At 60.9% G+C, this 27,327-nt stretch overlaps 1 protein-coding gene across 6 annotated transcripts; it reads left to right on the top strand.

Moving 5' to 3' along the window:
* COL20A1 (collagen type XX alpha 1 chain) lies at positions 1–23,261 on the top strand. Of its 6 annotated transcripts, none has more exons than XM_025001113.2 (37): positions 1–137; positions 1,145–1,236; positions 3,231–3,341; positions 4,608–4,751; positions 4,905–5,069; positions 5,327–5,449; positions 6,399–6,557; positions 6,913–7,032; positions 7,616–7,780; positions 8,476–8,640; positions 8,836–8,990; positions 9,266–9,395; positions 10,190–10,335; positions 10,444–10,567; positions 10,723–10,862; positions 11,315–11,444; positions 11,667–11,809; positions 11,912–12,044; positions 12,380–12,522; positions 12,711–12,840; positions 13,794–13,829; positions 14,476–14,614; positions 15,369–15,511; positions 15,610–15,719; positions 16,136–16,294; positions 16,387–16,464; positions 16,971–17,057; positions 17,664–17,717; positions 19,439–19,534; positions 19,612–19,665; positions 19,771–19,824; positions 20,112–20,165; positions 20,960–21,031; positions 21,411–21,446; positions 21,554–21,620; positions 21,803–21,949; positions 23,082–23,261. In XM_025001113.2, exons 2-37 carry the CDS (start codon positions 1,155–1,157, stop codon positions 23,105–23,107), a joined length of 4,020 nt encoding a protein of 1,339 aa, XP_024856881.1. In that variant the 5' UTR covers positions 1–137; positions 1,145–1,154; the 3' UTR covers positions 23,108–23,261. The 6 variants fall into 6 exon arrangements, with proteins under 6 accessions (XP_024856881.1, XP_024856882.1, XP_024856880.1 ...); XM_025001114.2 differs by having other exon boundaries at positions 13,791–13,829; positions 16,974–17,057; XM_025001112.2 differs by having other exon boundaries at positions 13,791–13,829.
* The last annotated feature ends 4,066 nt before the right edge of the window (positions 23,262–27,327 follow it).

Genomic DNA, 27,327 nt, shown 5'->3' with positions numbered 1-27,327 from the left:
GGAAGGGGCGGAGGCTCTGGGTGGGTGGGGCTAGGCCAGAGCAGTGACAAAGGGGCCTCATAAGTCACGGCCTTCCTGTGACTGCAGTGGGACGGGAGCACACGGGACCAGGGGACGCTGCCCGGGGACAGGAGCAGGTTGGTGACTCGTCTGGAGGCTGGGTGGGCAGGGGCTGCTCCCATTAGGGGCTGCTCCAGGCGTGTGATTTGAAGATGAGCTTGACCTTCTAGAGAGGTTTCAGGGTCGGGGGAGCTGAGTTCCTGGGGGTGCAGCAGGACCGGATGCATGGGGTCTGGTGGGGGTGGGGCCTGGACCCCTAGTGTCACAGGTGGAGGAGGGCAGACACTGTCGAGGGATCCCGATCACAGCCTTGACCTCTGTGCCCCTGGAAGGGTCCCACGGAGGTTCCAGGGAGGGCAGCCTGGTTTCAGAGTGTGGAGGAGGGTCAGAAAGTGAGGTCACCAGGTAAACTGCCTCGTCCTCCAGCCCCTCCACAGCCCAAGGACATTGTGAGCCCCACCGCCAGGGGTGTGGCTGGGCTGGGGGTCCCAGGAGCCTGAGATCCTGCCCTGCATTCCTCTCTTTTCTGTTAGCAGAGGCCTGGAGGGAGCCCCCCAGGACCCAATCCCCTTCAGGGCTTCCCCCTGACTCACTGAGAAGCCGGCTCTGGGGTCGAGAGGCTGGTGTCCTGGGGGGCGGATTCTCAGCCAGGACACCTCTTCCTGGGCTGGCAAGTGAGCAGCACACCTAGGGTCCTGCTTCAACTGGGGTCCCACCTTGACTTACTCAGGGCTGCAGGCAGGACCGCCCACCTGCCCCCACTTCCTCCCTGGTCTAATGACAAGTGGGCAGAGCAGCAACCAGGCCCCATGTGGGGCTGTCGAGAATGTCACAAGGATGGGATGCAGAAGCTGGTGGTGGGCAGGTGAAGGGCAGCTGACCTGTGGACCCAGGAAGCCCCCCAGGCCTGTTGGACACCAGCTCCTGTAGACAGGAGGGTGGGCGTCCGGAGGTGTCTGGGTGGGGCTCAGTCCCAGGCCCACAAGGGCAAAGATGAACAAACTCTGGCTTAGAGATCAGGAAGGGATTGACTGACGAATGGATAGTCAGACAGGTGGCTGAGTGGCCTCTTCTCCTCCTATAGGCTGCGCACCATGAGCGTCCGCGTGCGCCCTCACCTCGGAGTCGGCCTCTGTCTGTATCTGAGTGTCACCCTGGGGCTCAGCCAGGGACAAGGTGAGGACACGGGTGAGGGTTCCTGGAACTGTTCCTGCTCCCGCCTGGCCCCCCCCAGGCCATACCTGCCCAGGGCACAGGCCCCCCTGCGGGACCAATCTCCCTCTGGCCCTGAGCAGCTGCTGCTTCCAGGGGCTCGGGTGCTCAGGGGACAGAGACGGGAAGACAGGACAGCTCTGCCCCCAGCATCACCCTCAACTGTGTGGCTTGACCTTTGGTACTGTGGTTTTTCCTTTTAGTTGGGCTTTTTTTGTCTTATCCATTTGTTAACACAAATGTGCATTAATGCACTGTGCATTTGATTCACTCTTGCATTAGTGATTTTTTTTTCATCATTCTCTGGACACGTTTTTAATTGTGAAATTTTCAAACAACAGAATCTAGAGTGAAAAGTGACCCCCCCGCAACACCCCCGAGGAGAGCCCAAGACGCCGCCTCCAGCAGGTCCCTGATCCTTTCAGCTCATTTATGGCCACGGGCAGCACCTTGGTCAGCTGTCCCCCGTCCAATGAGGGGATGCTCAGCTCCCTATGGGGCGTGTCCCTTTCAGGGTGATGCTCAAACCCGTCAGGGAAGGCTGGGGAGACCAACCTTGAGAGGTGGTGTTTGAGTCACGTAGCGAGCCTCCTCCACACTGCCCCCCAGCCACATCCCTGGCATTTGTCCAGCTCCCACGGGTGCCAAGAGGGTAGGAGACCTCTGAGCTAGTCCTCACGGGGGCGCGGCAGGGACCTGTCACACAGCCACCCAGCCTGGAGTCCTGGCTTCTCTAACTACCTTCTTACTAGCGGCACATCCTCCTGGCTATGATTTTGCTCACAGATGATTGGGGCCTCCATCCCTGGGGCTCTGACAAGATCCCCCAAGGGGACCAAGTCAGTAAGAAACCCCAGACACTCAAGGTAGACAGCACAAGGCACCTGCAGACTCTGGGTGGACTGCGTCGGGGGGTGGTTGGAAGATGGGGGTGGGACCCATAAGTCCAGGCTGCCCTTCTCCGAGAATGGCCCTGTGTGGGGGTGCCCCTGGTTGGGTGCTGTCTCCCCAGTGCCTGCCAAGGCTCCGACCTGCAGACCCAGAAGGCAGCTCGGGATGCCCCCCCAACAACATGTCAGGGGTGCCGGGAGACAGAGGCTCTTCATGAGCTGGGCCCCCCACTCACAAGCGTCTTTTCAAGGCCCCCACTGCTGAGACATTCCTGCCTTTCAGCTCACGCTCCAGGGAGCAGGGGGCCCATCCGGAGGCCCAGCTCAGCTGCTACCCGCTCTGAAGCGGCCATTGTGTCTGCCACGGGCTCCCCCCAGCCCTGCCCTTCCCCTGTGCCCCTGCTCTGAGGGGGGCAGCCAGAAGAAGTCCATCTCTGTCCCCACTTTCCAAAAATAGTCACCCACACCAAGGAGCTGCCGGAAGCTTGGAAGTCAGGCTGTGCTGGAGGGCTCAGGCCTCCATGGCCCCTTCCTCCTCCCAGGACGGCCAGGGCACCCTCCCCAGGGAGCCCCCGCCCCCAGGCACCCCCACCTCCTGGGATGTGTGACCATGGCAGCAGGGAGTCTGCAGCTGTGTCTCCACTGCACTTCGGGGACTCAGGCGGGGAATCGGGAGGGGTGGCTGGCTGCAGCTGGCTCAGAGCCTGTCTCCACTGGGTGGGTGGGCAGTTAGGGCCACTCTGGGATGCTGGCCTGAGCCTAAGTCCACAGTGCGGGGCACCCCTTATAGAGCCAGGAGGGCCTCTCTGGACAGAAGTCTCCCCCACCCAGATCTGCCCGGCAGCCTTGGACTGCAAGGGGGACCAGTCCTCCTCCAACCCTGGCTCGGGGGAGGTGGGCTCCTCTTCTCAAAGTTCCCCCCAGTGGCACTGGAGTCCCCTCTGAACCTCGGAGGGGCTGAGCCCCAGAAGGGCCACAGCCTCCTCGGAACCTCAGGATGGGGTCCCACAGCTGGTTGGGGAGGTCACCAAGGAGGATCAGTCCTGACCGCCTGTCCTGCTTCCTCAGCGAGTGGCCGCCTGAGGCTGGCGGTGCTGCCTGAGGACCGGCTGCAGATGAAGTGGAGAGAGTCAGAAGGGAGCAGCCTCGGCTACCTGGTGCAGGTGAAGCCCAGGGCAGGTAGGGGCCTGCGCCTTGCCTCTGTGCAGACCGACGGTGAACACGCTCAGCACGGCGGTCGCAGTGCTGGTTCCCCTGGGCTCTGCCCTACCTCCTCGCTGTCTCCCCACTAGCACAGGGAGGTTGTGGCGGGAGAACAGGGCCCTTAATGTCCCCGCCGTGTGTCCCCACACCTGGCACTTGCAGAAGGCAGTCAACGACTTTGCAAAAAAAGGGCCCTCCCCCAGCTTAGAGTTCTCAGGGCCCTGACAGTGCCAAGCCCGAGTGGCAGACTCGCTCCATTTTAGGAGTTAAGGTTGTTTGACATTGGGCTTCAGCTGTTTCAAGAGCTGACCTGTCCTCAGAAACCCTTACACCTGGGTGGAGCTCTTCAGGGTCTCAACCCCAAAGAATTAGGAGGGGGGATGTGCCAAGGATGCACTCTTCAGAGGACCTGCCTGTCCATCCCTCCCTGGAAGGCAGCAGGAACCCAACAGACCTGGGCTTAAATCCTGATTCCGAGCAACTGTGTGACTCGATTTCCCATCTACAAAACGGGTGGGGGCTTGTGAAAATTATGCAGCTTGAGTCACGTGAAGCACCTGGGACCTCACCCTCCTGGCCTGTGCCACCTCCCCATGCAGGGCTGGGCCCAGGCTGGGGGCTGTCCACCTTGCAGGATGTTGGACAGTGGGCAGGCTTGTGAGTCCTTCCTCTCTGAGTCCCCTTTCTAGCACCTGAGGTCCAAGAATTGCCAGGTATTCCTGACCTCTGATCAGTCGCTCCTATCACCTCCGTGGCCGCCTCCCCTGAGAGCATGGCAGCATGCCCTTGGAATTGTTTCTTTGTTTTTAGCATAGACTCACAGTCACACTGGGACGTGCTTACAGGTTCACTGCCATGTGCTATCCAGCCCCTGTGCACAGGCGGCAGGCCCCCCCCCACGTGCAGCCCTGTCTGCACAGACACCTCCATGGTGTCCCCAGCGCTGCTCTGATGGCACCTGGAGAACTTACAGATCCCCCGGTGGACCCTGAGATGAGTCCCTCTGGGGAGGAGCACAGGCCACTCCCATCAGGTCCTAGAGAGAGACACACAGACCTCTCCCCCTACTCCCTCCCCTGGCCCAAAGGGAGGAACTAGGGGAGGGGAAAGAGGGGTGCCAGGCAGATTTCACCACTCCTAACACACATGTACACATATGCACACCTCAGGCATAAGTGCACACACGCATGCAGATACCACCCACCTCAGCTGCCTTGATCCCTCTCCCCAACCCCACCCTAGGGGACCCAGAGCAGGAGGTGATGCTGACCACCAAGACCCCCAAGGCCACTGTGGGGGGCCTGAGCCCCTCCAAGGGGTACACCTTGCAGATCTTCGAGCTCACTGGCTCAGGGAACATCCTGCTGGCTCGCAGGGAGTTTGTGAGTAAGTGCCCTGGGCGTGCATGTGTGCAGAAGAGGCTGGGAGCCCATGGAGCCTGGATGGGCTTTTGTGGAAAGGGTTGCGTGGGCAGCCCCCAGGCCTCTATCCCCCGTGCCGGGCGGTGGGGTCCTGATATCCCATCACATCTCTCTGCAGTCGAGGATCTGAAGAGTAACTCTGTGAGCAGGAGCAGCCAGAGGCCACTGGGGGCAACCCTGGAGCCCACCCCTTCCCTTGTGGGGAGCCCAGACCTTGAGCCCCCAGGGGCCCTGGCCCCAAGCCAAGATCCACCCACGCTTGGTGGAGCCAAGTCAGGGGACGGTATGTGCCTGGGAACAGGGGGCAGTCTTCAGTGCCTCACAGTTTCCACGTGGCCAGGAAGTCCTCCTTCTGTCTGCCCTCACACTCCTGCACTTAAGCTTGGCTGCCCGCTCCTGACTTTACTAACCCTCTGGGACAGGTCATCTGCTGGGAATGTCCTTGGGCCCCAGTGCCTGGTCACACTACCTCGACTTCCCTCAGGTACCCCCCAGCCTGAGTGTGGCTGGTGAGGGGTAACACAGCTGTGATCCCCCCAGGAGTACCTGGTGAGGAGCAGCACCCACCCAGGGGCCCCACAGGGGAGGGCCCTGCTCAGCCCACCCCAGACCTGGAGGGGCCGAACCACGCCAGGACCTCAGCTGGAGGGAGAGGGAAGCCAGGTGAGATGGCTGGGGTGCCAGCATCTGCGGGCTTGAGGGCGGGACCACAGCACAGCATTGCCCATGAGGCCCTGCAGGGGCCTCCCCCTGCAGGAGATGTGCCTCCCCCACCAGACCTGGGATGTTTCTGATTTTGTCTCCCCCATCAGACTTGGAATGGAAAAAGACACCTCCTTCCTTAGACCTCACGTGGGGTCCTGGGGTCCAGGCCCTCTACAGTCTCCCAGTGGACTTGGGTCTTACAGGGTGGTCTCCCCCACAGTGCAGGGCCTTGAGGCCAGAGGGTGCCTCCCGCATTCGGTGAGGGTCTCACCACACCTACCCAGCCAGTAGCCTCCAAGAGGGGGTCTGGCCCTGGCTCTGGGTCTTGGCCTGAAGACACTGTGCAAAGCTCTGGGAGCCCCAGGTCAAGGGGCATGGCTTTGTCTCCAAAGAGCTCCTGGTCCTTAGGACAACCCTCTTCACACACGGTGAGGACTCAGCCTAGAGCTGGTGGAATGAGGGGCCACCTGGCGCTGTCCATGGTGCTGACTCACCCCAGTCAATCCTCTTTGGACAGCCTCTGCCAGCTGTGCCTGGGAGCTGGTGGGTAAGGAAGGTGCAATCTCCCCTTGGACAATTGCGCAGTGACCAGCACTGGCCAGGCCAATAGAGGGTGGAGGTTCCAGAGCAACTAGATGTCCTATGAACCCCCTTTTGGGGGACTCAGGGAGGCTGGGACAGTGGGCTGAGCTTCAAGTGCAGTTTTCTAAGTCTGGTGAGACCCTGGTACCTGTCCCTCAACACTTTGCTGCCCATCTCATTTGAAGCCAGAGTCCTGCAGCCCCTCCCCCTCTACCAACCTCAGGGAAGGAGATCTTGGGGACTGGAGCCCAGCCACAGGCAGTTCAGGGTCCTGTAGCAGTGATGACATTGCCCAACACCTCACCTCCCTCCCCTCCCACCCCAGGCAGACCCCAGTTCCGCTGCACACCCCCCATGCCTGTGGACATGATCTTCCTGGTGGATGGGTCCTGGAGTATAGGCCACAGTCACTTCCAGCAGGTCAAAGACTTCCTGGCCAGCGTCATCGAGCCCTTTGAAATTGGGCCGGGCAAAGTCCAAGTAGGTGGGTCCCAGCCCTGCCCTGTGCCCCGCTGGGGTGGTCCTCACAATTCCACTCCATACCCCCAGCTTTGAGAAGGGAGTGCAAAGTGAGGGAGGAACCAAGGCTAAGTTCTCACCCGACCAGGCAAAACTGAGGTCCCCACCTGCACTGGGAAGACAGCTAGCTCCCAGGGGGAACTTGTGTGGAAAGTGGAGCTTTGCAAACATGCCTTCCTGGTGACCTGGGCAAGGCTGTTTGTGTTCTTCCCACCTGCTGTGTGCCCACTCCCCCCACCCCCTGCCAGCCTGATTCAATATAGAGGAGACCCCTCCCCTCCCAGTCTGACTCAGTAGAGTGGGGACTTCTCCCCTTCCAGGTCTGACTCAGTACAGTGGAGCCCCCCAGACCGAGTGGGACCTGAATGCCTTTGGCACCAAGGAGGAGGTGTTGAATGCTGTGCACAACCTCCACTACAGAGGAGGAAACACATTCACAGGTCTGCCCGGCCCCAGCCCCAGCCCCAGCCTCGGCCCCACCCTCGAGGTCCATTCAGGTCTTGTCCCGTGATTAGTCTCCCTTGCACCCACAGATAAGGAGAGGCATGCATGAACCACGCCCGAGTCCTGTGTTTTCATGCCTTTGCAGAGGGCCAGTCTGCCTCGTTCATCCATGGTGAATGTGGCAAGTCGGGCAGTACTGCTGAAAACAAGTTGCTCCTCTGGTCAGTAGAGGCTCCTGGGAAGGCCCACCAACAGCTTGGGGGAGCCCTGTTTTCAGCAGTCCTCCTCAGGGGAGAGGACTGCTGACCCAGGCAGACCACACACCCATGGCACAATTCCCTCCCTGATCCCCATTCACCCTGTGCACCCTGCAGCAGCAAGGTGTGGGGTGCTGGCCCCTGGGTCTCGGGTGCCTGTGAGGGAAGGAAGGGGGAATCCTTGCCCTCCAGGCACCCACAGTCTGAAGGGGCCAGGACTGCCCTGGTGGGCAGAGCAGATGGCCAGTGGCTGGTGGAGCCATCGCAGGTGGGCAGGAGAGTGTGTGGGGGCATGAGCACTCTTGCTCTCACTGTGCCCAAGGCCTGGCCCTGACCCACGTGCTGGAGCAGAACCTGAAGCCCAGAGCAGGTCTCCGTCCAGAGGCGGCCAAGCTGGTGATTCTGGTGACAGATGGCAAGTCCCAGGATGATGCCCACACTGCTGGCCACGTGCTCAAGGGTCTGGGTGTCGACATCTTTGCTGTGGGTGAGCAGCACCCCCCCGGGCTCTCAGTGGGCATTCTCACAGAACACAGCAGGGTGGCTCCCGGCTCCCCAAGCTGCAGGTCTTGTGGCCTCTGAGCCTCAGCACCTGCTCCCGCCCCCCAACCCCATCTATGAATGGGAGGAAGAGTCCCTGCTCTGAAGACCTGAGTTCCCACCTGGACAATTGGAGGTGGCCACACAAGTTGGCGTGGGCAGCCTGGCCACTCCCTGGTGAAGTGGCCAGTTGGCAGAGTCATCTGTGGACATGTTTGTGGCCCCTCCCTGTTCCCCACACCATATGCCCTGGGGACCTCTCTCTGCTACCATAGCCAGCCAGTCACTAACTCCATCCCTTGGGAGGGAACTCCAGACCTGGGGGCAGGGTTTCTGGAAGCAGAGACCCTGCTCTGTGCCTGACCCCAGCCCCTGGGTGAACAGGACCCCAAGGAAAGCACACTGACCTCTCTCCTGGCTGCAAGCTCCACAGAGACCTGGGCAGGCATGCCACAGGCACCTTCACACCAACCTGTCTCTCATGGGCACCTGGCCAGGTGACCCCATTCCGGGGCCTGTGGGGTCTGGGGTCCTTGGGAAGGGCTCTCTGCCGACTGGGTGACCAGCAGGGGCCCAGTGGTCCTGACTGCACAACAAACATGGGTGCTGAGTGGGCTAACCCTTCTCTCAACACTGCGGCAGGCGTGAAGAATGCCGACGAAACCGAGTTGAGGCTCCTGGCATCCCAGCCGCTGGACATCACCGTCCACAATGTGCAGGACTTCCCCCAGCTCAGCACACTCTCCGGCCTACTCAGCCGGCTCATCTGCCAGAAGGTCCAGGGCAGGAGCCCGCGTGGGAGCCCAGGTGAGCGACGCGGCTGGGGCAGGGGCAGGGTTGCCACACCAGGTGCAGCCCCACCAGGTCCCCTCCCACTGGGCTCTCAGGGCTCCCAGGACAACTGGGGAGCCCCTGTCCTTCCTGGAAGTGGCCGCCAGGGGGCGCAGGCAGAGCCACTGACACCAGCCTCCCCCTGGGCCTGGGCTCCTCTCCCTCCCACAGCTACACCGGCCCTGGATCCCCCTCCTGCTCCCACAAGGCTGGTCCTGACCCAAGTGACCTCCTCCAGCGTCCTCTTGTCCTGGAGCCCGGCCCCACAGCCGCCCCTCAAGTACCTGATTGTGTGGAGGCCTTCCAAGGGCGGCACCCCCAGGGAGGTGAGCACCGGCCCCCCAGCCCCGCCACCGCAGGCAGGGCTGGAGTAACGCCCACAGGTGATAAAATCAAGGTGAATGAGGAGCAGGTGCGGGAGGTTTATGCAACCACGGCCCCACGCACCCGTGGATGGCAGGGTTGTGCTCACGCCTGTGTGACAGGCTGATGGCCCAGACCTGCTCTGGGAACACAGCTGTGCAGGGAGTGAAGGCTGACCCAGCACCCCTTCCTGCTCCCCTGCACCCCACCGACCTGCTCCTCGCGGCTCCTATTCCAGGTGGTGGTGGAAGGGCCCACCTCGTCAGCACAGCTGCACAACCTGACCTCCAGCACCGAGTACCTGGTCTCTGTGTTCCCCCTCTACAAGGCTGGCGTCGGCGAGGGCCTGCAGGGCCTGGCGACCACAGGTGTGTGCGTGAGCTGAGGGTTGTAGGGGCTCCCCCCACCTGCAGCCTCCCCTTGGAGCCCGGCACCCTCAAGGCGGTCTGAACCCAGGCAGGGTACCACACCCAACAAAGGCCGAGTCACTGGGCCGCTCTGACCCTCAGTGTCCTCTTCTGAGCACAAGTGACATCCTTTGTATCACATCCCTAACACACAGGGACCCATCACTGTTGCTGCCACACTGTGGAGCTCCCACCCTGCCTGGCCTGCAGTTCCCCCAGGACTGCGTGAGACCCGCCACCTGGCGACTTTATTGAGATACACCCCACAGTCACCTGTTCACAGCGGGTGATACTGTTGTTTTCCATATAGTCCCAGCATTGTGCACCCGTCACCCTGAAGGGGGCCCCACACCTTAGTGGTCACCCCAATCCTCCCCTCCCCCACAGTCCCTGCCGACCCCTGATCTGCTCTCTGTCTCTGGGGTTTGCGGATCCTGGACCCTCCATCTAAATGGGACCACACAGGCTGTGGCCTCTTAACCCCAGGCCACGGCCCTCTCACCCTCAGGGCAGGTGGCCTTAACAGAAACCTGCGGGGCGGTCCAGAGTGAAATAAGTTCCAGGACTTACAGTCAGTTGTCTGTCCTCCCCTACCCCTGCTGGTCTTCCCCTCTCTGTGTCTCCATCTGGACACACCTAGCCTGCGCCTACCAAGGGACTGACAGGTGTCTGTCCTCCCCCGACTCCCGCTGGTTGATAGGTCTGATTTCTGCCTGCTGCTGCATTTTTAAACTTTCTGCTCCCGTCTCCCCCAGCACCCCTGCCCCCACCCCAGGCGCTGACCCTGGCTGCAGTGACACCCAAAACTGTCCGCCTCACCTGGCAGCCCTCGGCAGAGGCCACCCAGTACCTGGTGCGGTGGTCACCTGCCTCCCCCAAGGGCGAGGAGGAGAGGAGAGAGGTGCGGGGCACAGAGGAGAGGCGGGGCGGGCACAGGGGGAGGAGCATAGGGAAGGGGGGCTGGGGGAAGGGGGCAGGTAGGGTGGGGCCAGCATGAGTGTCCCTGCAGGTGCGGGTGGGGCGGCCGGAGGTGCTGCTGGATGGCCTGGCCCCGGGCAGGGACTATGACGTGTGGGTGCAGAGCCTTCGAGGGGCAGAGATCAGTGAGGCCCAGGGCATCCGTGCCAGGACCCGTGAGTGGATCCCGCAGGTTGCTGCCTACTCTGGTTCCCCCCAACTTTCCACGGTGGGGGACCCCAACCCTATCCAATAGTCCCCCAACCCCGGCTGTCGCCTGCCCTCCCCTGGTACCCATGAGGCAGTCCTAAGGCCTCGGTGTGCCCTGCAGCCGCCCTGACCACCCCCAGACACCTGAGCTTCTCAGACGTGAGTCATGATTCAGCCCGCGTGTCCTGGGAGGGCACCGCAAGACCTGTGCGCCTGTTCAGGGTCAGCTACATCTCGGGCAAGGGAGGCCACTCGGGACAGGTGAGAGCAGGCCTGCATGTCCGGGGAGGGGGGCGATTTGTTCACGGGGACCAGCGCTCTCAGCCTCCCCGACCAGGCCCCTGAATTCAGGGTCAGTGGATGTGACCGCGTCTCCCGAGGCTCAGCCTCAGCAGTGCAGGGGGAGTGGAAGGCAGCTGACCCCACCCCGGCCCTTGTGGGCCCCAGTCCTAGTCAGGGGGGATGAGGCAGAAGTGAAGCAAAGAATTGTAAGAATCCTTACATGTGACAGGCTGGACGGGGTGTGCTGGGGGAGCAGGCCCTGAGAGGTGAAAACACCAGTATGTTGGGGGAATGGGCAAGACCCCACCCAGGGGCACAGATTCCGCTCCAGGTCCCCTCTCTCCAGTCTGGGAGTGGTTGTGGGGGAGGCCTGGGTCTCCTTCTGGCAGGAGCTGCCCTCCTCAAGCTGCCTGTGTTCCCCCCCACCGCAGACAGAGGTTCCTGGGAACGCCACCTCAGCCATCCTGGGGCCCCTCTCCTCCTCTACCACCTACATGGTCCGCGTCACCTGTCTCTACCCTGGGGGCAGCTCCTCTACCCTGACCAGCCGCCTGACCACACGTGAGTGGCAGTCGGGGTGGGGTCCCCAGGCCACCTCCCTCTGCTTCCCTCAGTGATTCAGACCAACACGAGTCAGGTGAGGGCGAGTACCTGGACAGGTGTGGTGGTGGGACCCGGGACCAGTGCCCAGTCCGCAGCCTGCCCTGGGAAAGGGGACCGCAGGCACCGTGAGTGGGGACTGGGGGCCCCTCTGTCACCCCAGCCTCAGTCTCCCTCTTCCAGGGAAAGTCCCCAGCCCGAGCCAGCTGTCGGTGACAGAACTGCCTGGGGACGAAGTCCGGCTCGAGTGGGCGGCCGCGGCGGTGTCCGGCGTGCTTGTCTACCAGATCACGTGGATGCCCCTGGGAGAGGGGAAGGCCCGTGAGGTATGGGGGGAGTGGACCCTCCCCACCCCAGCTTCTCCCATGAGCCTGGCCCCCAGGGAAGGACACCTCCCCCAGGTGGACACCAGTCCCTCTTCTCCACAGATTTCTGTCCCGGGGAACCTGGGCACGGCCATCCTGCCTGGCCTGGGGAGGCACTCAGAGTATGAGATCACCATCCTGGCCTACTACCGGGACGGGGCCCGCAGTGACCCTGTGTCCCTCCGTTACACCCCCGGTAGGTGGCCCTGCTCTGCCCCAGAACCCCCCACTCCGTGGGCCTGACAGGCAGCCCCTCCAGTCCTGACCCTGCGAGTGGGCCACTGGGTCCACAGAGCCTCCCTGAGCCCTCCAGGCAGGCTTCCCTGGGGTGGCCACGGGTCCAGGTCACTTGGTGTGACACCGCACCCTAGGTGGTTCCACAGCTGGCCTGGTGGCCCTGTCTGGGCCATGGCCACTGGGCTGCGTGGTGGGCATGGTGGGGGCCGTGGAGTGGGAGGGTGGCGGGCATGGTGCAGAGTGGAGGGGAAGCGCTGCCATCTGAGATACCCCACGCCTCATGCTCCCCCGCAGTCAGCCGGAGCCCACCCTCCAACCTGGCCTTGGCCTCAGAGTCGCCTGACAGCCTGCGGGTCAGCTGGACGCCCCCGAGCAGTCACGTGCTCCACTACCGGCTCTCCTACGCGCTGGCCTCAGGCTCTGGACCCGAGAAGTCGGTGGGTCTCCCTGGAGCCGGGGAGGCCATCGCCCCTCACGGGCCACCGCATCCTGGGCTTGGGGAGACATGTCCTATCCTGCCTGTCGAGGGGGCCACTCTTCTGCGATGTGACCCACAGACAGGGAACCAAGATGCCCAAACTAGCGGAGATGCTCAAGTGACCATCTTCACCCCACCCCCGCCCAGATCTCCATTCCAGGACCCGGGAGCCACGTGACGATCCCTGACCTGCTGGCGGCTACCAAGTACCGGGTCCTGGTCTCAGCCATCTATGGAGCAGGGGAGAGCGTGGCGGTGTCTGCCACAGGCCGGACGGGTGAATGGGCGCCAAGATCCCAGATCCCAGCAGACCCTGGCCAGGCCCAGGACCCTGGCAGCCTGGACGTGTGGGCCCTGTGACTCCCAGATGTACCCCGCATTGCAGAGCTTAGCGAGAGACCCTCTGGTGCAGGATTAAGGCCACTGCAGTCCAGCTGAGCATGTGCAGGCTGGCATAGAGGGAATCGTGGCTGTGGCTGGCCTGCAGAGGCCCGGGGCTGGGGGACGGGCGGTGTTCTTCTGGGTCTGTGTCCAGGAGGTTCAGGGCAGATGTGCAGCTTGTAGGAGTGGGAAGCCGGACACATGCCACAGACGGGCTGGCTGCAGCGTAGCCCAGGGCCCACTCTGGGCTGGCCCCGCCCCCGGGGTCTCAGTGGTCCTTGAGGTCCCACCACCCCCAGGCCAGGACCCAGCTGAGAGGAGCCTCAGTATCTGTTTGCTGTTCCTGCTGCTCCTTTCGAAAATCAGACAATCAGACAATCAGAACAGAAGGCCCTTTAGTCAACCACCCCAGCTTCCCCCCGTGTCCCCTCCATGGTGTTGCCCAGTTTTGACTTGAATACCTCCGGGGACAGGGGCCTCACTACCCAGGGCTCAGCACCTTTCGTCTTTTGGGTGGCAGGGAGCCACTTCCTGCCCTGAGAGTCTCAGTTCCCGTCCACACTCATACGTGAACACTCAGAGTGTCCACACAGTGCCTGGAAGTGGAGCAGGCTGGCCCCAGGACGGTGTGGACCCGGGCACGTCCACATACCCAGGTCTCTCCCGGCCTGCACCTAGGGCATCTCACCTCTCGACGCAGACCCTGTGGGAGCACCCGGCCAGGTGCTGTCTTCCTGGGGGTTGGACACTGTCCCTGTCCTATCCCTGAAGTGTGGGGACCACAGGGCAGGGCATCCAGCCACAAAGGGCCCCTCCCCGCTGACCCTTACCCCTGTCCCCTCTCAGCAGCCTGCCCGGCCCTCCACCTGGATGGCTCCCTCCCAGGTAGGTCCCACTCTGGCGTGGCAGCTGCTCCCCAGCAGCCCCCACCCACTCTTCCTTCTCTGGGTCCTTGTTGGGGGAGGGCGGCCTGGGTTTGGAGTCAGGCAGTCCTGGGGCCCGTGGGTCCTGCGTGGCCTTTGTGAGCCTGTGCTGACCGGGAGGTGGGCGGGCGAGGGGCTGAGCCTGGGTCCACAGCATCACATCTTTACTGCTTGGGTCTGAGACCCTCCCCGGAGAGAAGGCTGACACGTGGGCCCCGCGTGGTCAGGGAGATCTGCCAGGTGGGGGCAGCTAGTAGTGAGGGCGGGGGAGCTATCTTGGTAGCTGGGTCTCCTGAAGGATGTCCAGAGCTGCTCAGACCAAGCTGCAGGGCCGGCCGAGTTGGGGTGGGAGTGGGATGGGCGAGGGTCTGGGCACTGAGACTTGTGGGGAGGTGATGGCTGTGGGCATGGTAGGGCCAGGTTGGTGCTCCCTGCATGTCCTTCCTGAGTCCAGGATAGAGGGAAGGGGGGACCAGACCCCTGAGGCCCGACGTCCCTGCACTGTCTCTGTGGCTCCCACACTCCCCTCTCACCAGAAACCTGGTTTTCTACTCTGCCTCCTACTCACCCCCACCTCCCCTCCTGTCTGATGGCGCCCCCCTCCCAAGGCTTTGACCTGATGGCGGCCTTCGGGCTGGTGGAGAAAGAATATGCCTCCATCCGCGGCGTGGCCATGGAGCCCTCGGCCTTTGGCCCCACCAGGACGTTCACACTCTTCAAGGACTCTCAGCTGACCCGGCGGGCCAGGTGGGAGCTGGGGCGGGCCAGAGAGCAGGAGGACACCCTGGGGGAGTCAATTGGGCAGACTCCTGGGGGCACACGGACTCCGGGAATCCAAGTTCCACAAATTAATAAATCTCCTGGAGGTGGGGTGGGAGGGCTTTCCCCAGGTGGCACTTCTGGGCAGGGGCCACCACCTTTGTCTCCCTGAGAACTCCAGCTTCCTGTGTGCTCTAATTTGATCCTGCAAATCTGCACATATCCGGGGTTTGTGAGAAGCCACTGCTTTGTGACTCACCATGACCATGGCTCGGATGGCCCCCGATGTCTGATAATCACCCCACTTCATACACAGAGGTGTCTTTAACCACACGTTGGAACTTCCACATGCACAGCATAATATTTCTTAAGTTAAAATGTTTTAAATTGCAAAGGTAAATCACGTGCTTTATAATATTGATAGGAATTTGAAAAATACAAATTGCAACTCTGGGGTTGCAAAGAGTGGAAGGCTCCCAGGAGCTGGCAGAGAGTAGGAGCTATGAGGAGAGAATGTGGGGGAAGGGCACTGGAGAAGAACCAGCACGTGCCAAGGGGATGGCCTCCTGTCCCTGTGGGGCCGTCCTGGGGGTCCCAGGCTGCTCCTGTTGAGACCCAATAGGCCAGGAGGAGAGGGGAGTCCCACTGCTGACACTCCCCAGCCTGGCCTCGAGGACCCCACTCTCGGTCCCCAAGGTCCGACCTCCTCTCGGGCCTGCGGTGCCCCTCCTGTTCCCTACAGCGACATCCACCTGGCCACCCTGCCCCCGGAGCACACAGTCGTCTTCCTCCTGCGCCTGCTCCCTGAGACTCCCCGAGAGGCCTTTGCATTGTGGCAGGTGGCAAGCGAGGACTTCCAGCCCATCCTCGGGGTTCTGCTGGACGGTCAGTTGGAGGGGCAGCAGTGGGCCAGGTGATGCTCTGGGGGGTCCTCTCCCGCCTTCCGCGAAGGGGTCTCATGTGATTCTTGTCGCATCCCCCAGCCGGCAGGAAGTCGCTGACCTACTTCAACCGTGACCCCAGGGCCACCTTGCAGGAGGTCACCTTTGACCTGCCTGAAGTGAGGAGGATATTCTTTGGGAGTTTCCACAAGGTACTGGCAAGTCCTGGAAGGACCACCGCTCGTGCCTTCCTGCCTGATACCCTCGGTGCTCCCAGGTTCTGGGACAGACCCCCACTGGGCTCTGCAGGACACAGGCTGCCCTGTCACCATGGCACCCCCCAGAATGCAGGAACTTTGCTCTGCCCTGGATGCCCCCACCCTGATCTGGGTCAAAGAGCATCCAGCCCTTGCTCCTGGTCCCGCAGCCCCTGGGAGGGGCTGTGGGGGTGTCATTGTACAGAACAAAACTGAGGCCCTGTGAGGGGTTTCAGGAGATGTGGGGTGGTCAGGACCCAGACACCAGCCCCGGGAACGGTCCCTGCCCCTCCCTGCTCCGGGCCTGGCCCTTGGACATGGAGGGAGCCCATCCTGGCTGGGGCCCCGGGGAACCTCCTGCTGTCTCCCAGGTGCATGTGGCCGTGGGCCGAGCCAGGGTCAGGCTCTACGTGGACTGCCGGAAGGTGGCCGAGAGGCCCATCGGGGAGGCCGGCGGCCTGCCTGCTGCCGGCTTCGTCATGCTGGGCAGGTTGGCCAAAGCCCGGGGCCCCCGGAGCAGCTCCGCCTCGGTGAGCCAGACCATCTGGGGCTGGTGGGCCCCTCCCACCCCCTGTGACAGCCACACCTGACCAACCCCACCCCTCTCTCTTCCTCTCCGAAGTTCCAGCTCCAGGTGCTACAGCTCGTGTGCAATGACTCGTGGGCAGAGGAGGACAGGTGCTGTGAGCTCCCAGCATCGGTAGGTGGCCAAGTGCCCACTGAGGGCAAGAGTCTGGGGGTAGACAGGCCATCCAGGTCATCCAGAAGAAGTGCGGACAGGCTTCCTGGAGGAGGTGACCCACAGGGCTGGAGCTGGAGCTCAGGGCAGCTGGATGGGTGTCCTGGAGACCCTGGGGCAAGGAAAGCTAGAGCAGGCCAGGCAGCCCCCAGCTCCAGGGTGGCTGCTGCCACGTACTCAGGGCCACTGCCCTTTTCTGTGGGCTCAGGCACAGGAAGGGGTCCTCACTGACTCCCCTGTGTGCCCACACTGGGCTTGGCCCTGCCGAGGGCTTGCAAGGGAACGAGAGATTGCATCCTGTCAGCAGGCCTGTACTGGGCAGCCAGGAAGGTGGCGGCCAGGACCAGGTCCCCACCCTTTACCCCTCGCCTCCCTGGACCCTGGAGTCAGTGCAGATACTGAGCTCTGGGGTTAAACAAGAGGCAAAGAGGGGGTGCATTTAATGGTGGGGGTCTCCTTTCTCCCAGAAGGAGGGAGAGTCCTGTCCTGCCTTCCCATCTGCCTGTGCATGTTCCTCACAGACCCCTGGGCCCCCAGGCCCCCAAGGACCTCCGGTGAGTCCCGCAGTTCCTCCCTGGGGTAACCAGGGACTCCGGCAACATTTCACTGCCAGTGGTGATGGATATGGTCCCCTCCCCAAGCCCCAGCAGATGTCCCTGGGCCTGCCTCACTGATGGCCAGAGTTCATGAGTGTCCTGGCTGCCTTGTCCACCCCCGGCCCTTGAGTTCCCTCCTAGAAGCCCCTTCCTTCCCACTGCAGCCTTCTCCTGAGCCAGCCCCTCTCTGGTGTTGGAGCCCATATGTTCTCCCTGGGAGTGGGAGCCTAGCCCATCAGGCTGCAGCATGGTGCTGGTCATGGCCTGGCCATGAGTCACAGCTCCAGGCCTGGGCCCCACTGTGGGGCAGGCCCAGACCCTCTGGCCACCTGGAGGGTGCAGGACCCATTTCGGCTGGTGGTCCACAGACCTCTCCAGGGAGGGGCCAGGGCTGGAAGCCATGAGCCCGTGTGTGCGGTAACCAGTGACTGTGGGGAGGCGGCCAGGAGGCACTGGCCCCCGGAATCCCTCCCTCTTCTACCATGAAGGTGGGGACTGGAGTCCAGGGCACTGCCAGGGGGGCCAATGTGCAGCCTGGCCTTAGCCTTGCTTGTGCCTCTTCAGGGCCTCCCCGGGCGGAACGGAGCCCCAGGAGAGCAAGGCTTCCCAGGGCCCAGGGTGAGTCATGGGGCATCCTGGGGGTGGGTGCAGGAGTGAGCGCCCTGCAGTCCAACCCTAGGCAGGAGGGGGACCACAGCCTGGGCACCGTGTGACGGGCAGTCTTGGGCGCCGGCCGGGCCACGTGTGCTCTGCCCTCCCCTGTGTTTCTCCCTTTAGCCGCTCCACCCCCTTGGAAGTTGCTGGCATTTTATTGTTGGATGCATGTCTTCGGGCCCCGTTCGACTGGCTTTTCTCCTTCATTCGAGGAGCTCTAGGTTTTCTGGGAACCCTGTGCTCTGAGCTGTGACTAGTGTACCGAGTCGTGGTCTCCTGACCTGGCTTATGATATGTGTGGCAGGCAGATTTAGGATCCACTTTGTCTCATCGGCTGTGTCGGCTGTGTGGGTCTGTCTCCACGGCTCCTGACTCGCTTTGTATTTAAAGGCCTTCCCTTAGTCTGTGAGGACCACCTCCTCATGGGCCTTGAAGTGCTTCTAGCACCTTCCAGCCTGGAACTGTGGTTCCTCCTTCCTCCCCAGACCACTGCCCCTCGGTCCTCTATTTATTGAGTAGCCATTCCCCCACCCCCGCCACTTCAAATGCGGTCTAATCACATCACCAGCTTTGCACGGAGTCCAGAATCCAAATAGCTCTTCAGACACAGGAGCAGCCACCGTCCTGGCAGGGATGGGTCCAGCTCTACATCCTCTCCCCTAAACCCCCTGTCCTCTCTGTGTATTGTTTTTGGGCCCCATTTCTTACTCAATTACCTTATTTGCAATTGTTTTTTAATTTCATATGGTTTCCTTGGACTTTCCTGGTTTTTATTTACAGCACCTGTGAAAAATCATATCACTGTCTCCTTTTCAATTTTCTCTTTCTTTTTAAAATTTTTTTCTTGCTTATTTCTCTGGTGTGGGTGACACTCCAGAGTTTGTTAAGGAAGCCCGGTGATAGCAGACATGTCCATGTTAGCTTCACAGAAATGCTTCTGGGGTTTGCCCGTTGAGTGTGGGGCCGGCCTGGGAGCTGAGACAGATGGATTTTGTCATGTGATAGTCAAATCCTAACCTTATTTTATTAGGAGACTTTAAAAATCAAGAATGGGTGTTAAATAAGATTTAGTGCCTCATCAGCTGCTCTGAACACAAGCAAATCGTTTTCCTTTTTGGAGCTATTAGTTTGGTGAATGATTTAATCTCTCTCGAATGCTGAACTCTTCCTGCTCCCGCTAGAAGCCGGCATGGTCACTGAGCCCTCACCACTCATTTAACAGGCTGCAGGCTTCTGTGTGCTCATGTTTTATTTAGGATTTTCACATTGATATTCGCAAATGGGAATGCCTGTGGTTTTCTTTATAGAATTTGGTGCATTGATATGCTTTAACTCTCAATTATTTGAAAGCATTCTTTAAAAAAAAACCAAAAAACTGCAAATCAAGCCATTTAAATGGTGTTGGTGGCCTCTGTCCCTTAGAGGTTTGGTAGGATGTTTCGGTGTCTGGGGTTCGAAGCTCTGTGACTGGACTGTCAGAGCTGGCCCAGCTCCTAGCTATAGAGTGGGGTTGCAGCAGGACCCTCTCAGGGTGGGCCGTGAGGGTGAAGATGCCTGTGTGTGGGCGGGTCTGCCCCGCCCCCCCCGCCCCCCCCCCCCGCCCCCCGCCGACCCAGGGCAGGATCAAAGGAGGGGCTGTAGGAGGAGCCATGTGCCTCCTCAGCCCCCATCTCCCATGTCTCCAGGGAGAGCCCGGGCCACCTGGACAGATGGGACCCGAGGGTCCTGGGGGTCAGCAGGGGTCACCGGGCACCCAGGGCCGCACCATCCAGGGACCCGTGGTAGGTGCTGCATCCCCCCGCCCTGTCCCCCCACCCCCTCCCCTCGCCTTCCCGCCCAGTCCATCTTCCCCCTCCAGGGTCCGCCAGGGGTCAAAGGAGAGAAGGGGGACCACGGACACCCCGGCTTGCAGGTCAGACCATACTGGGGACGCAAGGGCTGTGTGCTTGGGACAGAGCTTCCTCCTCTGGGTTGGACCTCAGCCCCAGCCTGGCCAATCACCTCTGTTCTATTTCAGGGCCACCCCGGCCTCCAGGGCACCCCCGGGAAGATTGGCATCCAGGGACCGAAGGTGGGAGAGAAGCCTGGCTGAAGGGTCTTGAGATGGAGGCAGTGGGGGCTTCCTTCTCTGCCCCACCCTGCCCTCTGCATGGCCTGGCTAGTGGGGAGGGGAGTATCAGTCCATACTGACCGGGGGCAGGTGCAGTCACTGCCCAGGGCGGGGCCAGGCCTTGAGATGGGCCAGCTTCAGCCAGGCACAGGCATGTACCCCCCATAGCTGTGGGTCTTGGTGATCATCATGGGAGGGGCTTTCAGGGGTACCAGCCCTGCCCCCGCCCACCCTTCCTTTGCCCTCAGGGAATGAGAGGCCTGGAGGGGACTGCTGGACTGCCTGGCCCCCCAGGCCCTAGGGTAAGCACTGCCTCCTCTGTGAGCCCTCCAGCCCTGCACATCCCACTGGCATCCCTCAAGTTTTCTTGAGGCTGAGCTGAACATGGTGACCCAGGGAGGGCCTCTCTCTCCTGGGCTGGGGCAGGGACTTAGACTGCGGTGGGGTGTGTGTCCTGTGCTCAGGAGCACAGAGGTAGCCCCCTCTTCTCACCCCACCAGAGAGGTTGGTAGGAAATGCATTTGTGCAGCCCCCAGCCTCGCCTGCACCCTGACGGCACACAGCAGGAAGGTGCCTGAGCCCCTAGTTGGGCCTGGGAAGGGCGGACAGGTGGGTCTGGCTCCCTTCCCACTAGAGAGTGGGGGCAACCCCCTCACTCGGAAGTAGCTTCCTCCCAGCCCAGTGTTCCCAGAGGTCCTAGGTGAACTCAGAGCCAGGGAGCTGCTCTGGGTTGGGGACTAGGGCCAGCAGCCCAGACCTGGCCAGGGTCTCCTGGGCTTGGCCTCCCTGGTACTTCACTGGGTACCAGGGAGGCCAAGCTGCCCCTCCTGCAAGAGGCCACCCCTGGGAGGCCTGGCCCGCAGTCACACCTGGACAACTGGGACATATTCCTCTAGAACCAGTGCCAGTGGTCAGGGTGGGCCGGGACTGCCCTGGGTAGGTGAGGAAAGCAGGGCCTGCTGGGTGGGTGTGGGGCTCAGCTGGTGTGAGGCTGGGGACAAGCTGAGGAGTCTGATCTTGGTTCAGGGTGGGGGGACTCGGAGGGAGAGGCCACCCCCGGGGGACAGCCACCAAACCCAACCTCCCACTTTCATAGGGCTTCCAAGGTACTTCGGGGGCTAGGGGCAGCAACGGCGAGCGAGGACCCCCAGGGGCCGTGGGGCCCACAGTAAGTCCCCTCCCCACCCAGCCCAACAGCCAGGGGGGCTAGTCGTGTGCACTGATGCCCAGGGGTGCCCAGCAGCTGGTACATTTGTAAAGCTAGGCTGACACAAAGCTTAGAGCAGAGGGAGCCCTGGACTGCCCCCTGCCAAGCCCAAGACAGAGGAGGGGGACAAGTTGGGGTGGGGCTCCCCAACTTGGGCTCCAGGGGTCAGGGTGACAGCAGATCTGGCCTGCAGGCTGGGTGGGGCCTGAGGACAGGGAAACCTAAGTCAGCCGGCTGTCTCCCTCTTGCAGCAGCAGAGGTGGGTCCTCTGCTCTCTGGGGACTCCTGGGTCTCTGGGCAGCTGTGGGGTCCAGGCACTTCTCCTTTTCCTCCCTCTCAGGGACTGCCGGGGCCCAAGGGGGAGCGAGGAGAGAAGGTGAGTGTGCAGAGTCTGGGGCCCGGGCCGACCCTGGGGGAGCACGGGGAGGCACTGACCCCCACACTGCCTGAGCCGTCAGCCACGTGGCCTGTCCTCCCTTGCAGGGAGAGCCACAGTCCCTGGCCACCATCTACCAGCTCGTGGGCCAGGCTTGCGAGTCCGCCATCCAGAGTGAGTGGCCTTGCCTCCTGTGGTGCCCAGTGCCTCTGTCTTCACACTGGAGGGAAGGGAGCCCCGTGCCGGGTCATTGGTGCCCCAGCCTTGAGCAGTTCTCCTGGGCCGCTGCCTCCGGGCAAGGCAGGGAGCAAGGGAGGGTCTCCCAACCCCCACTGACATCTTCCCCCGCCCCCCAGCGCACGTGTTGAAGCTCCATGCCTGCACCCACGAGAGCACCCGGCCCCCCATGCCCATCTTGGAAGCCCCCAGGGCCCTTGGCACAAGCAACAAGGCCCGGCTCCCTGGAGAAGGGGGGCATGGTGGCCCCCACCCTGGGGACAGAGGTACTGGGGGAGGGGTCTTCTCCAGTCCTGGGGCTGTGTGCTGTGAGTGGAGTGGCCATGGGTGAGGGGACAGGTCCTCTCAGCCCACACAGACCTGGGGCTGCCTGGCTGCCTAGGGTCTCCCAAATTCCCCTTCCCCAACCTCCCAGGAACCCTGAGCTTAGGGCCACTTTCCCCTCCCCCACCCCTCCCCGCCCTTCCCTCTCTCCTTGCTGGGACACAGTGGGAGGCTTGGTCCAGTGACCTTGTCATGATCCGTCCGTGTAACAGGGCTGCGGCTGCTCACAGCTCAGATGCTGAGATGGATGGACGGGCTGATGAGGGGAGAGGAGCTCACAGTCTTGCTGGTGGGGGTGGGGCTGAGGCTGGCTGGGGGACAGTTCTGCACCCAGGTGGGTGAGAGAGGACGGGGGAGGGGCAAGGGACCCACCCATAGCGCCTTGCCCAGGCCCACACATTTGTGGAAAGAGAGGGGTCCCTGCCCCCCAGCACCCACCACAGTTCCCCAGACACGGCCTTTGCCGTAAGCGCCCCGCTAGTTTGTACCCACTGTCCAGACAAGGCTGGCAGGTGCTGTCATGACGCCCTCCCCAGCCCCCTCCCTCAGCCCCACCACGCTAAACCTCAGCCTTTGAGATGAAACAAGGATCAGAGCCTGTCTGAGGTCAGGGACCGCCAGCCCTAAACTTTCAGCCTCAACTTGAGGGCTGGACCTGCTGCCCCAGGCCCCAGGGGGTTCAGGACCCACCTTTCCTGGGTCAGAGCAGGGCCCCCGAGAAAGGAAGGCAGTGCCCCCTGCACCCCTCACTCAGGCACATCCTCCTTCCCCTTGGGGAAGCCTGGAGCCCTCAGTAAGACAGAGCAGGCAGAGGCGTGGGCAGCCTGGCGTGTGGGGGCCCGTGGGCCTTGGAGGAGCCCAGCAGGACTGCAGGAGGTCCTCATGGGGCTCAGCACCCCGGGGACACCTGGCCAGGCTGGCGAATCGGGGCTGGGGGCCCAAGGGTCAGTGCCCGGAGGAGCACATTCAGATGGAGGGCTCACTGTCCCGCCGGCACCCGGGGGCCTGGTGCACATAGCATCATGTCTGATGGTGTCAGCTGTCCACCAGACCTGTCAGCCTCTGCTTCTGCAGGACGGTCCCCCTGCTGCCTCAAGTGAGCCCGCATGTACCCCTGGATCCTGGACACCCGACATCCGACCCCTGGAGCAGCTGGAGAAGAGGGTCCAGAGGTGCAGGGGGAGGAGGCGGAGGCCGGCCTGGAAACCTTCCCTCTGTGCATTTCCTGCTCAGATAAACATGCATGCTTGTCAAGGGAGGCGGCTGCTCATTGCCGGGGACTCCCCCATCTGCCCATCCCCCACTGAGTGGAGTCCCACCTTCCCTCCCTGACCCGCTTCTCAGAGACAAGCTGCCATTCGTCCTTGGTCGTGAGGATCCCTCCACCATGGTCTCCCTCACTGCCTTCTTCCTGTGAGGCCACTGAAGCCTCCAGGCCCTGGTACCCACAGCCCCACCCCTCCAGGGATCAGACCCCACTCAGGGCTCTCAGCCTTGGGCACACTGTGAATCAGCAGGGTGGGGTAGGTTTGGAGAACCTGTCCAGCCCACCCCCAGATGCTGAGGTGACCATCCTGGGCCCAGCCAGGGGCTCCCTACCTCCCTCGTAGTGGCCTCTCTAGTAACATCTTCATGGAACCCCGACCTACTGGCCCCTTACCTTGCCAATGCCCAGTGAGTCTCCCCTCGACCAACCTGGGCACCACAGCCTGTTCAGACATCCCTTGGCTCCCCCTCTGCCAGGGATACCCGCCAGCCATGGGCCCTGGGGAGGCACCTGCTGTGGCCCATTCAGTAGCTCTCTGAACACTAGGAAGAGTTTGGGGTGGGGCCAGTGAGGGCTCCAAGGTGACACGGGGGCAGAAGCAGGACAGGCTGGAAGGGGGAGACCGTGGAACGTTCTGGGCAGGGACCCACCTGGGCAGGCTGGGTCTGGGCCTGGCCAGGCCCAGCCCAGAAATGGCAGGAGAGAGCGAACTGAGGACGGGCTGGGCCAGGGGTCAACCCCTGACCTGTACAGGTCAACCCCCTGTAGCAGGGGTGCTGCAGGGAGGGGTCTGAGTTTTGTCCTTGGAGTGTCTGGAAGCCCCTGGGGTTCAAGCACAGGCTGTCGTGACCTGCTGTCTATGTGAACGGCCTGTAGATGAGAGTGTGGGTGGCCACCAGCATCACCTTTTGCTGGGTTCAGGGGGCTGGAGAGAGACCAGCCAGGCCCTGGCCCTTCACTGTTTGACCTGACCAAGGGCTGACATGAAGCCTCACAGGACAGTGAAAGTCCCTCCCAAATCTCCCCTCTGCACACACACTCTTGCACCTCCCTGTGTGTGCATACACTCACTCTCACACATCCACACTCGCAGCACTATTTCCAGGTTTGGGAGCCAAGGTAACCCGGGGAAAAATGACATGTGAGCCAAGCACGACTCGGGAGAAGGGGAATATGAGTCCCCGTTTAGTCCTTTAATTTAAAATCACAGTATCTTCAAAGAGTTGGAAGGATGGGTAGTAATAACACAGAGCCAAAATTAACAGGCTTGAGGAAATACAGCATGGAAACATAAAAGGAGAAATAAAGTCAGTGAGGCAGGCTTGGTAATTACAGCCTGACCACAGACAGGCTGAGAGATCACTAGAGAGGCTACCCAGGAGGCTCAGGAAAGGATAAAATAGCAAAAGCAAGTGTTGCCTCCACACGAGGGGCTCCCAGAGGAAGCAGTGAGTCTATGAGGGGTCGGAATGTTGAAATAGGTGCTTTTTAAAGATTTGAGAATTAAAAAAAAAAAAAAAAACGATTTGAGAATTAGAAAAAGACTTAAAATCCCAGACTGAAGGGTTCAAAGGGCCAAATGGGACCAGATTTTAAAACACGCCTTTAGATTCACTGATGCAAAAACATAGAGATGGTGGGGAAAGTCTTTAAACCCTTTTCTACAAGAGGACAAGAGCCGCTTGACATCAGAACACGGGAGAAAATGGCCTCAGAGTGTTGAAGGGAAAGGCTTGACCCTTAAACCTGGCAGAACTATTACTGAAACGAATAGGATGAAAATACATCCTGAGACCCAAGCCTAAGAAGGCAGGTCACACAGCACACAGGATCCCTTTGAACCCGGCTGAGGGCAGCTTCAGCAGAAAGGGAAAATCATCAGCACTTAGATTCACTACACCAGAAATCCCTGGTGAGTGGGCTTCCCAGGTGGCATTAGTGGTAAAGAATCTGCATACCAATGCAGGAGATGTAAGAGACACGGGTTCAATCCCTGGGTCAGGAAGATTCCCCCTGGAGGAGGGGACGGCAACCCACTCCAGTATTCTTGCCTGGAGAATCCCATGGACAGAGGAGCCTGGCGAGCTACAGTCCATAAGGTTGCAAAGAGTCAACACGACTAAAGCAGCTTAGCATGCATGTGACTTAACATGCACACACACCTGGGTGAGTAAAACCTAGTGATGTTTGCCGTTCACGGAACCATCAAGCCCTCCCCAGACCCTCGTGTCCACAGTGACCTAGAACTAGATTCCAGGTTGCTCCAGAATCCCCACGGGGCAGCGAGGTGCTTGCTTTGTCTGGAGGTGGGAGGCCTGATGGAGACAGTTTTCATACCAACTTATCAAGCTCTTAAAGAATACATACGTGCGTGCATCCGTGCTAAGTCGCTTCAGTCATGTCCAACTCTTTGTGACCCCATGGACTGTAGCCCACCAGTCTCCTCTGTCCATGGGATTCTCCAGGCGAGAATACTGGAGTAGGTTGCTGTGCCCTCCTCCAAAGGGTCTTCCCAGCCCAGGGATCAGATCCACTTTTCTTACATTGCATTGGTAGGTGGGTTCTTTACCACTAGCACCACCTGGGAAGAGCTCGAAGACTACAAACAAACACTGTTCTATTAGGGGCAGCCACCAGGAGGGAAAAGACTGAACGTATGACCTTCAAGATTAGCCAACTAGACGGCCTAACCAGATACGGGTGGAGCAGAAATTACAATAAGGGGGGGGAGGGGTTAGCTCTTCAAAAGATTGCATTAAAAGGCAAGATACAGCTTCCTGCTTCTAGCCCTGATGGAGTAGCTCACCCCAGACCAAAACCCATTAAAGAGCAGGGAAAATATACAAGGAAACTTTTTAGGCATTTTACTGTGGGATGGTCAGTTCTTCAAGAAACGGTGCTGAAACAACCCTCCCAGGCGGGTCTGGGAGGCACCCAGGTGTCAAGTTATCACAAGACACAGAAAATGAGACACAGTCAACACTAACAGGAAACGGACGCCCAGAGAGACCTGCCCGCAGGCCGGTGGAGGTGATGGAGACACAGACACGTTTTAGTTTATTGGGACAGAAGAACGTGACTCAGCACAACAAACTGCTTACGGATGGGGACAGGGTCACGGTGGGCGCCGACCGCTCCACACCCAGTGGAAGAGCAGAAAGGCCGTGAACTGGGGGCTCCGCTCAGACCAGGGTCACGGTGGGGGAAGCCCCTCTCCGGGGAGGAAACCAGGCATAGGCTGGAGGGGCTGGAGGGGCTGGAGGGGCTGGAGGGGTCTGAGGTCAAATCTAGTTAAAACTCACTGATCTGAGGGCTTAGAACCAGGCATTTTTGTCGTAGGTAAATTTTATGTCAATCAAAAAAAAAAAAAACAACAAAAATCCCTGGAGGCAAGTAGCCCAAAATAGTGGTCGTGGTTAATTTGGTGGGAATGTGGGTGATCTATTCTGCATGTGGATTTTCTGACTTGTTTTTGAGTCTCAAAGAAAGGAAAACACAGAAACCAGAAAGTGGGGGCTGTTGTCCTTCCTGGGGCTCCTGGTCTCTCCCAACCCAGGAAAGAGCATCTGCACACGGGCCCCAAGGCCCCCACTGCTTCCCCACATCTGGCGCCGGATCCGCTTACGTAAGGAGGATTGGGGTGATGACGTCTGAAATCTGCGTCCGGGCTGCGACCTTGGGGCCCGTCCTGTGTCCTGGTGAGCTGCCAGTCTGGGCTCTCCCCTAGCATCCTGAGAAGATTGGTGCCCCAGTAGCCTCCAGGGGGCAGGTGCCAGTCAGATGGTGTCCTGAATGTCCAGGGTGCTGGTCTGCAGTTCACCGGCGGCCCGGTGGAGGCTGTGAATTCCAGTCTCCTCCACCTGGGCAGTGCCCTCCAGCAGAACCTCTGCAGAAATGTCTTTGAACTTCACTAAATTATTCATTCAATTCTCCCAAGTTCCTCTTGACCCAGGCGCAGCCTCGGGGGAGACCCAGGGCTCCAACCTGCCAGCTACATCCCTGACACACAGGTTCTGGAGAGGCATAGCTTGACCATCACTGGAGAAGGGATTC

This window comes from Bos taurus, chromosome 13, assembly GCF_002263795.3.
Source record: "Bos taurus isolate L1 Dominette 01449 registration number 42190680 breed Hereford chromosome 13, ARS-UCD2.0, whole genome shotgun sequence".
Taxonomy (NCBI): domain Eukaryota; kingdom Metazoa; phylum Chordata; class Mammalia; order Artiodactyla; family Bovidae; genus Bos; species Bos taurus.
This window is presented reverse-complemented; position numbering and strand designations above follow the sequence as displayed.